This window comes from Aspergillus pseudonomiae, assembly GCF_009193645.1.
Source record: "Aspergillus pseudonomiae strain CBS 119388 unplaced genomic scaffold BDV37scaffold_15, whole genome shotgun sequence".
NCBI lineage: Eukaryota > Fungi > Ascomycota > Eurotiomycetes > Eurotiales > Aspergillaceae > Aspergillus > Aspergillus pseudonomiae.
This window is the reverse complement of record NW_022476007.1, coordinates 131,808-144,564: the sequence shown is the minus strand read 5'-3', so window position 1 is coordinate 144,564 and position 12,757 is coordinate 131,808. Positions and strand designations below refer to the sequence as shown.

General features: G+C 50.9%; 6 protein-coding genes across 6 annotated transcripts; 5 read left to right on the top strand and 1 right to left on the bottom strand.

Annotated features, from left to right (window-relative positions):
• Window positions 1-251: 251 nt before the first annotated feature.
• BDV37DRAFT_280618 (NAD(P)/FAD-dependent oxidoreductase) lies at window positions 252-1,595 on the top strand (the record flags this gene model as incomplete). The annotated part of the gene is made up of 2 exons (XM_032086617.1): window positions 252-458; window positions 513-1,595. 2 exons carry the CDS (start codon window positions 252-254, stop codon window positions 1,593-1,595), a joined length of 1,290 nt encoding a protein of 429 aa, XP_031943976.1.
• A 507-nt stretch (window positions 1,596-2,102) lies between these two features.
• On the bottom strand, window positions 2,103-4,610 carry BDV37DRAFT_269702 (Zn(II)2Cys6 transcription factor; the record flags this gene model as incomplete). Its single annotated transcript, XM_032084407.1, has 8 exons — window positions 2,103-2,545; window positions 2,596-2,779; window positions 2,836-3,014; window positions 3,062-3,335; window positions 3,383-3,924; window positions 3,987-4,276; window positions 4,339-4,461; window positions 4,522-4,610. The coding sequence occupies 8 exons, from the start codon at window positions 4,608-4,610 to the stop codon at window positions 2,103-2,105; spliced, it is 2,124 nt and encodes a 707-aa protein (XP_031943975.1).
• Window positions 4,611-6,867: 2,257 nt separating this feature from the next.
• BDV37DRAFT_291803 (uncharacterized protein) lies at window positions 6,868-8,276 on the top strand (the record flags this gene model as incomplete). The annotated part of the gene is made up of 5 exons (XM_032089033.1): window positions 6,868-7,330; window positions 7,361-7,520; window positions 7,554-7,674; window positions 7,714-7,786; window positions 7,823-8,276. 5 exons carry the CDS (start codon window positions 6,868-6,870, stop codon window positions 8,233-8,235), a joined length of 1,230 nt encoding a protein of 409 aa, XP_031943974.1. The 3' UTR covers window positions 8,236-8,276.
• Window positions 8,277-8,873: 597 nt separating this feature from the next.
• Window positions 8,874-9,668, top strand: BDV37DRAFT_280615 (uncharacterized protein; the record flags this gene model as incomplete). Its single annotated transcript, XM_032086616.1, has 1 exon — window positions 8,874-9,668. The coding sequence occupies one exon, from the start codon at window positions 8,874-8,876 to the stop codon at window positions 9,666-9,668; it is 795 nt and encodes a 264-aa protein (XP_031943973.1).
• Window positions 9,669-10,173: 505 nt separating this feature from the next.
• On the top strand, window positions 10,174-11,190 carry BDV37DRAFT_291801 (metallophosphatase domain-containing protein; the record flags this gene model as incomplete). The annotated part of the gene is made up of 1 exon (XM_032089032.1): window positions 10,174-11,190. The coding sequence occupies one exon, from the start codon at window positions 10,174-10,176 to the stop codon at window positions 11,092-11,094; it is 921 nt and encodes a 306-aa protein (XP_031943972.1). The 3' UTR covers window positions 11,095-11,190.
• Window positions 11,191-11,603: 413 nt separating this feature from the next.
• BDV37DRAFT_280613 (uncharacterized protein) lies at window positions 11,604-11,957 on the top strand (the record flags this gene model as incomplete). The annotated part of the gene is made up of 1 exon (XM_032086615.1): window positions 11,604-11,957. One exon carries the CDS (start codon window positions 11,604-11,606, stop codon window positions 11,955-11,957), a length of 354 nt encoding a protein of 117 aa, XP_031943971.1.
• Window positions 11,958-12,757: the final 800 nt, after the last annotated feature.

Genomic DNA, 12,757 nt, shown 5'->3' with positions numbered 1-12,757 from the left:
GATTGCATCCCGATGGTTGATATGGATATGGGGCGATAAGCTATAAGTGGGGCTCGTGCGAAATCCCCCGCATTGCAAGCTGTTATCGCGGGAGTCTAGTCTATCACTATCGGGCCCTCGACCGGCAACGCTCCCGGGCATTCACCTCCTTCCCGGCAGCCCTGGGGTCGCTTGCATGTATATATAAGAACTAATGCAGCTCTCGATACTGTGGGTGAAGACAGCATCACGAATTCTACGAATTGGCCATCATGGTTTCCAAATCCAAGCCCATTGCCATTGTCGGAGGCGGTGCCTTCGGTCTCTCGACAGCCCTCCATCTGGCTCGGGATGGATATAACAACATCTCCGTCTTTGAGCAAGATGACCAGATCCCTCCTCGCCCCTCCGCTGCCAATGACCTGAACAAAATCGTGCGCGCCGAGTATGAAGATCCGTTTTACACGGATTTGACCATGGTTGGTAGACTCCTGGGCCCCATCAGCCGTTGGTCTTGTTCTAACCCAGAATAGCAAGCGATCGCCGAGTGGAAAACTCCCCTCTTTGCTCCACACTTCCACCAGACCGGCTTCCTGCATTGTGTCTCGGGAAAAGCCCCCGAGCGAGCGGTTGAGACTCTCAAACGCTTCCAGGCCTCCGCCAACCGCCACCCAGAGCTCAAACCACACGTCCTTCCGATCGAAAAAGACGAGGACATCCGACAACGGTTCTGGCAGTTTGACGGTCAGTTCCCCGGTTGGAACGGATACTTCAATAGCTTTGATGGTTACGCACATTCGGGCAATGCCTTGAAAGCAGTGTACCGGGAGACCCAGAAGGCGGGGGTCCGCTTTTTCCTGGGAGAGCATGGCGCCGTCGCTGAAGTGACCTACAAGGATGGCAAGAGCACAGGCATCCGGACGAGGAACGGTCGCTTCCACCCTGCGGAGCTCGTTATTGTCGCGGCTGGGGCTGCCGCCGCCAAATTAGTGCCAGCCATCGGGTCGCAAGTCGTAGCCAAATCGTGGTCGGTCGCACACGTTCATTTGACAGAGGAGGAGACATCAGCGCTACGAGGCATCCCCATCACCTACGCGCGCGATCTCGGGTTCTTCTTTGAGCCCGATCCTGTCACGCAGCTCTTGAAGTTGTGTCCGATGGGCGGTGGATACGTCAACACGGATCCTGCCACCGGCGTGTCGCACGCCCCATCCGTATCGGACAGCGCCTTCGTGCCCCCTGAGGATGAAGCCAAGATCCGGCAACTACTGGCACACACGCTCCCCGCGTTGGCCAACCGGCCGCTGGTGAAGAAGTCCCTGTGTTGGTTTGCGGACACCAGCGACTCGGACTTCATCATTGACTACGTTCCGCATACCTCGTCCTCGGTGGTGCTGCTGTCGGGTGACTCCGGACATGGGTTCAAGATGTTTCCTCTGTTCGGCCGCTGGGTGAAGGCCCTCCTGGAGGCCTCCGACCAGCAACAGCCTGTTCCACGCTGGCGCTGGAAGGAGCCCCAGCAAAGTGGTGATGGCAAATGGGGTGACGCAGTCAGTTGGCGGATCGGGTCGACCAGAGAATTCAAAGATATTCAACCTGGCAAACCGAAGCTTTGATTGTCTCGTACGTGCACTATTGTTATAATTGTTTTCAATTTTACGATGTACTTGAAGCGATTGCACTATCTTATACTAGGAAAGAAGACCATAGATCACAGTATATATATATCATCTTTCACCGTCTCGACTGCCGTTCCAGTCTCCATAGCAACTAGCCATGTATCGTCTGGAAAATAGAAACCGACTACCTTTCTTTCCCAAGGATTCGTTCGATTCAGAGTTGATTGAGCCGTAAAAGCCGGTGAAACGACTCTGGATGTAGGGTACACCTTCCCGATCGGCCGGTGTCCCGTTCGGCAGTCTTCCCGACCGAGTCCCGGCTCCCGTGCAGGCCGAGTCCCTCTACGCGTCGGTCACTTTTCACCTTCAAAATAGATCAAAGACCGTGTGTGAAAGCGGGTGGGACGCAAGACGTCTTAAAAACCATCGCATGTCCATTCCGTGGCAGGTAATTCATGTCTCATTTCTATGGGATATCATCGCTACTCATAAAAAAAATCGTAACTACCAGATATGATTCTCCGTGACGGCGTGCGCAATCCAATCCACATCCCCCGTATCGATCGACTCCGCCACAGCCATGATCTCGTCCGTCGTCAGACCCGGATTCAAATTGGTGATTTCCGAAATCCCGAACACTCGATCCGGCGTGGACGGGGAGGGCAGTCGGGAGATGATGCGATCCAGCTGCCCTTTCCTGGCCAATTCGGTGCTGTGAAGGTCTCCGTCGGTTGCCAGCTGGCTCAGCATCCCGGCGAGCTGCTGCAACTCCGACTTGCGAAACCCGGCGATCAAATTCCCCCGGGATATCATTTCATCTAGCACCGTGACGCTCGTGTGGAACCACGGCGTCCAGTCGTCGAGGAGGGACGCGTCAGCGGCAGGGGCGGTGACAAGGACGACAGCGGCGGTATACGTGGCTTCGAGGTCGAACGGGAGGAAACTGTCTAGAAGACGGTCAGCGATGCCCACCCCGGGGTCTGCGAAGGGTCCCTACCTAAGAGATTCTGTCGCTGGAGAACCATCAGGATGTTCAGGATCTGCTGCGCGGAGTCGATACAGACCTGCAGCAGCTTGCGCACGTTGGCCGACGAGTTCAGGGATTCGAGCGAACTGTCGGTGGTTTGGATGCGCATCTTCAAAAAGCAAAACAACACCGGTCGGGTTGCCAATACGATGCACTGCGAACGGTCAGCCATAAGCAATCCCCGAACACGAAGGAGCGAAGCAGTCAGACCTGATGGTAGAGTAGATGCAGGTGCGCCGATAGTCGGGACACGCCGCTGATTGAGGACTCATCTAGGCGCAAGTCGTAGCATTTTCGAAGCTCGGTGATCACCTCTGCGGCGCTGGCGAGAGCGCTTTTGGTTCGCAACAGGAAATTCCGATTCAGGCGGCCATCCGGCCCATAAACACCTCGGACCGTCAGCACAAGTCGTCTCACAGATGGGGCGATGACCTACTGCTGCTGATTTCGTCCATGATCTGACACACCTTGATTTGCATGCTGAGGGCGATCGCCTTCTGGGGCGATCCCGGGAAGTAGGGCAGCTGGTGGTGTAGCTGATCGTCTCGGATGGATTGCGGCAACCCCATCAACGAGGTCATCTGGCGATCAAGGATGTAGATGGTCCACCAAATCCGGCGGCATCGCTGGACGATCGCGTCCCCGAGGTGCTCCGCGGACATGTTGGTATGCATTCCCTGGGCCTGGGCGATGCGCGCTGCTTGGCCAATCTACACGGTTAACGACATTGCGGCGCTGGGCAGGGTTTGCGACTTACATAATTGTGCGCCGAGTTGCGACAATCAAGCGATTGCAAATATAGGGCGATACAGCAAAGAATCTCCGTGGCAACGATAGGATCCCGGCAGAGGTTGGTGGTGTCCGGCAGTAACTGCAATGCCTTGGTAAAGAACTCACACCCCGGCGGTCGACTCCCTTGATTTCGCTGCACGACAAACGCCTTGCCAAACGCCAGGATGAGCAAGTAATGAATATACCACAAGCCCGAATGCGCCATCTGATGCTCTGGATTCTCGTAGAAGGCGTACAAGCCGCCCATGAAGGTTTCCTCGTCGAAGAGGTGGAACAACTGGCCGGCATGGAACTTGACCGCGTTGATGAGGTAGATGGAGAAGTCTAAGGGAGGTGCCATGGGTATCTCGTGGGTCACTGTGGTCCTCGTTCCCTCCCAGCCTAGATCGTACGCCGAACCGTCGAAGTAGAGACTCCCCGTGGGCAGGGGCGCGTTGTATAAATGCTCATGCGTCATGCTCAGAATCTTGCGCGCGAAAGACCAATTGGACGAGGTTCCTAGATAGACTACCACACTTCTCGTGAGTCCTGTGAACGTGGACAAGGGAGGCGACGGAGGCAACACTTACAGATTCGCCCGGATGCTGCCGCCATAAACGTGGACGGACCCGACGATAATGGGTTTGTGAGTTGCGATGCGCCTTCGAGATTGTGACCCCATTCCGGTTCCCCTTCGACGGCCAGGTCGTCGCCTCCTAGCATGGGATCGGTTGGTATGGCACGTCCCGTCGCCTCCGATATCGACGCCTTACCCTCCGTCGTCGGCCGGAGCACCTCCTGCTCCATACTTTGCGGGCTGAACGCTTCATCTTCGCCGCCCTTGAGGAGTGCTAGCTGCCGTTGGAGGTCTTCGAGGTATCTGGAAGAGTCATGATCAGTGGTGTCCTTTGCACGAACCAGAGATCAGCCAAGGCGCCTCACCCCCGAGTGACGAGGATTTTCTGGTCCCGATCATCGAACGTGCAAGTTGATTTGCGCTTGCTACAGGTGTCGCACGGCTGCGATCCCGAGCATTTGATCTTTTGTCTTCGGCATCGTTGGCAGCTGTCGGCCTGATGTTAGCGACGTGGCGAACGGCACGCCGAGACACGGGGACTAACTTACGCATTGGACGAGCGCTTCTTGACGCGGTTTTCCTTATTCTGTGCGGCTTCCATGGATTTGGAAGGGGATCTGTGCTTGACAGAGATCATGGTTGAGCAAGCAGTTGTTGTCCAGTTCTCTTTTTTTTTTTTTTTTCCCTTCGAACTGTGTGCTAGTAATGCTCCCTCTCGTGCCAATGCCACTGTCATGCAGGCTGAGATAACTCACTTTTGCCATTCGAGTTTAATGCGGGGTAGGAACCAAAGAAAGGCCAGATGTGGGTCGACGGGGGATATTATCTCCAGATCTGGAATGTCCGTCCAGACTTCGATATAAAACGTTTATCTTAAGCATGCTGCAGTACATTATATGTAGCATACTTGATTACTGCTATAGTAGCGATAAGAGATAATTCTGGTCCTACAACGCTACTTTCGGTCGTTTTCTGTTCCTGTTTCTTTTTGGTGATTTTTATTTCTATTTTATCTTCTCCCTCTCTCTTGCTATCTTGTACTCTCTCTCCTCTATTGTTAGATTTAGTGTCTCCTAGTAACGTGGAGCCAAGCACTAGTGAGGGCTGGACTCTGAGTCCCATGATAACCTGGACCGGCTTCGCTTCCGACCTTCGCTGTTGGCCACCGGCTACCCTGCCGACCAAGGCAACAAGGTGTCTAGCGCCAGTGCCTGAGGAAAGCTTACCTGCGAAAGAGTTTCACCTTGCTGGTTTGATATTAGTTTTCAACTAATAAATTAAAAAATAATGCAGTAAAAAGAAAATCCTAGTATTCCAGATTCTTCCTTAATTTAATTGAGTTTCTGTATTTGTTTCGTGCTTTCGTGGCTGCTTCTAGAATGATGCAGTTCATGCGGACATGGAGAGATCCCGAGTTCCGTATATCTTCCTCAACTTCCACTCCCTAAGACCCTCTCAAGCACGGATGGGTTCTAACAACCATGAGAAGAAAGACAAACAACAGTGGCAATTACGTACAAAGCTTAGAACCAGACCGGGTTGGCTACCGTTGGGGCCACACTAGTTATCCGATCGGCTGCGAGTCGGCTCGGCAGCTTGTGCTGGTCGCACGGATCGTGGATGATCTCGCCTCGATATTAGCGTGCTTCGGGGCTCGAATGATCAAGGGGTTGTCGAATCCACCCAAGTCAGTAATTATGAGCAATACTGGACGGTCCAACGATGCCAGAGTAATCCCAAGGGAATAAACAAGAGTTGAGAGACATAAACCATCCAGCCTTGGATTACTATTGTCCCAGTCCAACAGAAGAGGACTGCCAACCTGCCATTCTCCATGTCTATGCCGCATGGGAGTGCATATACTAGCATTCTGTTCTCCAACCAGCCTTTACCGGTAGAGCACAGGCTACGTTCATTGGCCTTCACAGATGACGATAATTCCAGTCTCAACCATGTATTACCCTTCTCGGTCGTCCTGAGCGATCCAGACCAGCTTCAAGTTCGAACACTGTCACACAACAAGACATTGCGGGACGAAGATAAAGGAAACATTCTCGAACAACACATATCGGCCAGCCTGCTGTATGACAGTACGGGTCAGTCTCTTCAATGCCGTAGCAGCGATGCATCAGTGTTCTGTAAACCGTCTAGAACAAGGTCTAGGGTTGGTAAGCCGGCCCTCTGCTACCTACAGGTATACCGACCCTGAGTGGTAAATTCCGGCCAGTAATGATAATCAAACTGGACATGTAACTTGGTTAGGTTACAGTTCTACCACACCAGTGGTCTATTACGACTGGACGAGAAGCGTTGTCTTTCTAAGATCAAGGACATATCTCCAAGGATACGAGGCTTTGCCAAACCAAATATACATATCCTCTGTTTCCCTCTTGCTATATACTTCTATGCCCTCCCCTTTAATCCATTCTTTATTAGTTCTCTAGTGGATTAGTCTTTGTCTATTGGCCTTTGTAGCCGGTTACATGCTGAATGCACCACGATTCTCACAGGTAGGTGAAGAGCACCCATGATATCGCCCTGGTTGGCTTCGATGTCTGATGCTCAGGAAAGATAGGAACGTGATTGGTTCGGGATAGTGGATCTACATCTCAAGCGCAAAGGATAAACGTACTCCTTGGCTTCCTCTTCGGGAACTTCAACTACCGCGGGCCCACTTGCATACATTAGCATCATCAGATTCGTGATCTGTATGGACTATGTCGAGGAAGCAGGTGCCCCACGTTATTATACCTCCACATTGTCCCATGGTACATTTATCTACATTGGACTGACATGTTAAAAGCATTGACAGGCACCGGCTGTGAAAAGTCTGGCGACAACTCATTGTACTCCCATCATCCTAATCAATCGCGTGTACGATACAACAACTCTTGATGCCTGGCACACAGCGTATCCACGATGGATACCAATGCGCCGACGGTGTTGTGAAACCGGGGGAGCTACAGCTAGATGCTCCCAGTACCCATCACATAACCCTGTTGTCTCGCAATGAGGTCTATAGCCCTCAATTGTCTGGATCTGTTCTGGTACCAATTTCGTCTCCTAGATTCGACCAGCCAGAATGCCCCGATATCACACTCACCTTGGATCAAGTGTTAACAACCCGAACACGCGACTCCATGGCTATCGGTAAGAAAAATGTCCATCTGTTCAAGCGCCTGTCGAGGCGGCGCCTCGCTCCGAACCGAGTCAATGCGGCTCATGAGTTTCGAGGCTGTTCGGATGTAGAAACAGTCATGAAGTGTATATTAGAAGGCTCGCCAACGGTATCCACAGCTGACCAGCACGGTGGCATGAGGCTATTGCGATTTCAATTTCTTATTCCCATTCCTGCTAGTCTGCCGGGAACCATGAAGACAATGGTAGGGGAAGTATCCTACACGCTTACGGCCACTGCAACCTGGCCCTCAGGGACCTCGACAAGCACGACGAGACCGATCCAGATAGCTCGCTGCGTGCTTCCTGGTCCCGGTTATGGTGTCAGCCACGTTCGAAACTATCACGGGGCAACATTGTCAACAGAACTGTGCCTGACGCCAGAGGTATCTGTAGACCCAAGTGCCGCGAGATTAACATACTCTGCCAATCTTGTCGCTCGTCGAACAATTACCCCCGGGGATCGGCCTATGGAAATGAAGTATGTGGTCATCAAAGAGCTCAGGTGGTGGGTGGAAGAGACAGTTCGTTTAATGACGGTCACCACGGTTGGTGGGCACGAGGACACCACGACATGCGAGAAGCAATGCGTACGCCAAGTAGGACGCGGGACACAGAAAGGGCGATGGACTGCCAGTAGGGGCCTGTCAACGACTCAGTCGAATATTGAAGACACTGATGGGGAAATTGAGATCGTGTTCGGGATCACGATCCCACGGAGTGCAGAAGCTGTAGACAGCTTAGATATCTCTTCATATCGCGTCTCCTCGGCACCAGTGCTTCCAAATCAAGCAACTTCGGAATCTCTTCGACCTTACATGCTATCTACCAAGAAGAGAGCAATTACCGTTAGCCATCAACTAAAACTTGAGATAATCACAGGCGAGGACACTCACCACCAGAAAACCAGGAGCTTGCTGGATCGAAAACGGCTTTGGAAATCCTTCAAGGCGTTTTACCCTCTTTTACTGCATGAAGTGACGACCGGTGAAGACCTGCCCGAGGGCCTTCTGCACGAAAACCCGTCTCTCCCGCAATACGAGGACGGATCTGCAATGCCACCAACTTATGATGTCTCGTCTTGATACCTTTCTCTCATACGTTCAGGGTTGCAGCATATCACAAAAGCCTCGGCCTGAGGTTACCCCGTCGTCGAATGAGCGCACTACAATTGAGCGAGCCATGGTCAAAAATCAGTGGATGTCTATATTACATCATGTGAGGGACTGATACGAAGTGACATCAAAATTCTGCCAAGACCATGACCCAGTGCGCGGAGCTCGTATTCGCATACAACCGGCGAGGCTATTCAGCATTGGCATCGTAATGACCGCCAGACGATTGGATACTACAATCGCCCGTGATCGACGCTCTTGGCTGTACCAAAAATAGTTCTTCAGAAATGAATTCTCCGTATTCATTTCAGGCTAAGAAGAGTGAAGACCGTGAAATCGAGCGAGAGGTCGTATAGTTTCTTAAATTAGCCGTGATGAGGACAATCTTCATCGCTTCTGGGATGGCCTCATGCGTGACGCATTTTAACATCTTGAGAAACTCGTGTTAATGCGGGAGTATGTGAGGAGTAAACAAGGAGAATGTCAATATAGTATTTTACCTTCCTGGAGAATGGAAGATAAATAGCACGCGAGATACCCTACAAATCTCAAAACCATCACTAGTCTTCTTATCAAACATCGACCTAACCGACGAGTAGTTGCTCAATATGAAGACCTCATTCATTTCCAGGCTGTTGACCCTGACAGCATTTGCGATATCCTCCAACCTTTCTTATGCCCTGCCTCTCTCTGAGCGAGACCTAAGACTCTTTGAAGAGCGTTATATTAACTCACTGGACTATTCGCTCGGCAACGACACTGTCAAATTAGTCGGTTACAAAACTATCAAGATCCCAGAGGAGGAGCTGGACGACCTGAACGACCACTACAACAAGAACCCTGACGTGTGGAAGAACATGCCAAACTACTTCTACGATCAAGGGTCTGGCACACTGCGAGCTTATTTCCCTGTCGACGGAGCGCTTGTCGAGCATGACGGCCAGCAGCATGAGGCGAACTCACTGGGCGAGTTGGACCTCGACCAAGTCAACGGCGACAGCTCGGTACTGGGCCGAAGACAGACCGATTCGATTACGGGTGTCGAAGGCAATATCATCAAAGATGGTATTATCTACCTTGCAAAGGCCGCGAAGCCGCACGCTCAGTATGGTAAAGTGCTCGTCTACGACTTTGGCGAGAAGATTGTCCTCGACCATGATCATCATGGCAGCCACTCGAAGCGAGAGGGAAAGAAATCTTGCATGAACAACCATGGCGGCCCGAACTGCAGCGACAAGTTCAACATTCACAGTGATAAGTGCAAGAAACGACATGACATCTGCATGGACTACAACGGATGGTTCTCGAACTGCAAGAAGAATGGCTCGACCTGGAGGAACTTCCCCGGTAGTGACTGTGACAAAGCACTTGGCCGTGGCAAGTGCTGGAATGAAGTTATGTGAGACGCTTGTGGCTGGTTGCAGTCTGCTTTGAAGTCGGTATGGAGAATCATGAGCCCGTAGGAGTTGGGGAGGTAGCCTCGTTTTTGTATATAAACATCGCAATGATAACGTTATGCCAATCGAATGCATTCTTGCTATAAAGTTTAACTAGGTAGTAGTGATGCTTGGGCTATGATAGTTGAAATTCCCTGCAAGGATAGACAGTAAATTGATGCCAGTATATTATTGAACACCTCAAAGTATGTGCTACAGTGCAGCCACGACATACCTATCTTGTACACGAGTTCTCTGGCCTGATTATTCAGGTAACGATGACTTCACTATTTCCTCAAGAAGCATCGTTGATGCTATAGCAATGATGCAAAGGTGTCATGTGATAAGGATGGATGTTCGAACCCGCCAAAGAGGTTCCATGCGTCCAACCTCATCCTTGATATTTGCTAAGCCGTACACCACACTACTACTTGTCAGAACAACGGATAGTCTTCAGCCCTGAATCTTCAATATGGCTACCATCAGAACGAGGTTTCTCGTCATCTCAGACACGCACAGCCGCGACTCCATACCATCATCGAATGAACCTGCAGATGTGGCCATTCACTGTGGCGATCTCACGATGGGGTCCAAACTGCACGAATTCAAAGCAGCCATCAATCTCATAAAGCAGATCAACGCCCCACTCAAACTTGTTATCGCGGGCAATCACGACTTCACACTCGACCCTCTTGCATTTCAGAACAAAATCCACGAAGCTCAAAGGCTGCAAGATATTGACCCACTACTGATCGAGAAAGAGTACGGTTACTGCGGGCAGGTTAGAGAGCTGTTTGACCATGTCGACGTGAAGAAAAGCGGGATCCGACTTCTAGACGAAGGGACCCATTACTTTACTCTTAATAACGGCGCGTCCTTAACAGTATACGCCAGCCCGTACACCCCATCGTTTGGGGAATGGGGCTTTCAGTATAAACCGGATGAAGGTCATGAGTTTGCAATTGGGAGTGTTGATCTTGTTATGACGCATGGCCCGCCTCGGGGCATCCTGGATCATTCTATGTCTAGTCGACGGGCAGGCTGTGAGCATCTCTTTGACAAGGTCGCTCGATGCAGACCGCGAATGCACTGCTTTGGACACATCCATGGAAGCTGGGGAGCCAAACTGATCGCATGGCGCAAGACAATCAGCGAGAAACCGTCCCATCTGACAGACATCGACAACGGCCAGTCAACAGTAATCGAAAAGCTCTCCAATATCGAGGCGAGTGGCCCCCGAGCGTTTTACCTGACCAGCCACTGTGCTGGTGATGCAAATTCCCTTCAACATGGGCGTCACACCCTGTTTGTCAATGCCGCTATTGAAGGCTCCAATGACTTTCCCACCCACCCTGCATGGCTCGTCGACTTGGACCTGCAAAGAGCCCTCTGAGCTGCCACGAACATATTTTGCTAGCATTTCTTTTAGTTCTTTATCCATCTCACATTTCTGTATTCTAAAGAGGTTAATGCCCCATGCATCCAGCTGAGTCCACAAGGGACCATATGTTTTCATACTTGTCGAAAGAGACAGGCTCACTGTACTTAATACCAGATGAATTGGCGACAAATAAGGCAATGTCCTGCCGTTCGAACCATAATAAAAATGGATTTCTATGTTTCCATCGTATTGAAAACCACAGTTGCATCTTTCTCACTCAGTACAGCCAGCAAAACCAGCCGCTCAGCCCTCCCTAACAAAGAATTCCCAGCCTCGGCGACATACGCCCTCTCCTCATTATCGAGCTCTGGAAGAATTTGACCCCCACTAGCCACCTCCCACAATAACCATCTAAAATCTACATCGTCCCCAGACTTCCCACGGTCGACATACGACATGGCCCGTAGCCGCAATAGGTCTGATACGGAGGCTACTGACCCTTCATAGAAGGGCTCTGCATTATGCATGCGGTCGATAGGGCCATCACCAATTTGGATCAGATCGATCTAGATCGGAAATCCCTGGCAGGTATTGAAGCAGACCGTGCCATCGGACTGCATAGTGAACTCGGGGGTGCCGGCAGTTACACTCACATGTCCAACAGGACATTCATTAGGGCCGCAACATCTACATCCTCTACCGAGTTATGGGCGATGCTGGCCGCACCACTAACCAAGACGACTTCAAGCCCAAGCTCTGGTCGAACCAGGCGGGCGATTGCTGGAAAGCACTCGGTCAGTGCCTTTTGGAGTGGCGCCGGGATAGGAATGCTCCTTGGCATCTCTCATGGGCCAAAGACGATAAATCTGAGATAAATATGCTCTATCATAGCTACTCATATAAGTCATTTTTCCTTTATTTACTGTAATCGATAGGCCTACCCTGCAGTGGGGGCTATTCCAAAACGGAGTTTCTAACTATGCCATGGTCAATACTATGGATAGCAAATATCAGCAGGTCATCGAGTTTTGGGTAATTACCTTCTGAAATGGTATCTTTCAAAGCTGTTCTGTAAAGAGAATTCAAAGAAGTCTAGTCTACAGGCCGATGACCTAATAACAAATCTGCCTCCAAACGAAAGTCCCATGCGCCTTCCTCATTCATCGAATATACCGTACTGCCACCAAGGCAACGTTACACTCGACCGTATGCCGTCATTTATCAAGGCCGTGTTGCTTTCAAAGATGGTTTGCAAAGCCTACCGATCTCGTTTTCATATTAGGTCAACGGTATATTGTAGCAAACCGAGATATTGTCCTTACGGGTTGGCTTTGAGCCCCGTCGTGAAGTATCTTGCTTACAATACATATCAGGTTTCAATCGTGGGCTGGTGAAACTAAAGTGATGGTGTCTCCACACAGTCACAATGAGATGGACCAGAAGGCTTGAGACGAGAAAGCTTACCCTGAGAATGTTCTCTTAATATCTAAACCTCCTCAATTCCTGGCCGGTATCGATCACGTATCGTTGTATCAACGATAAAAACTGCCGGTCTACCGAGAGGTGCAAAGCTCACTGAGTGCGGTTACAATGCGCATAAAGCAGCGTATTTGGGATCTTTGGGCTTTCTAGCCCTACTTTGGACCTATGATTGAATAAATATAGATTGAGCTTG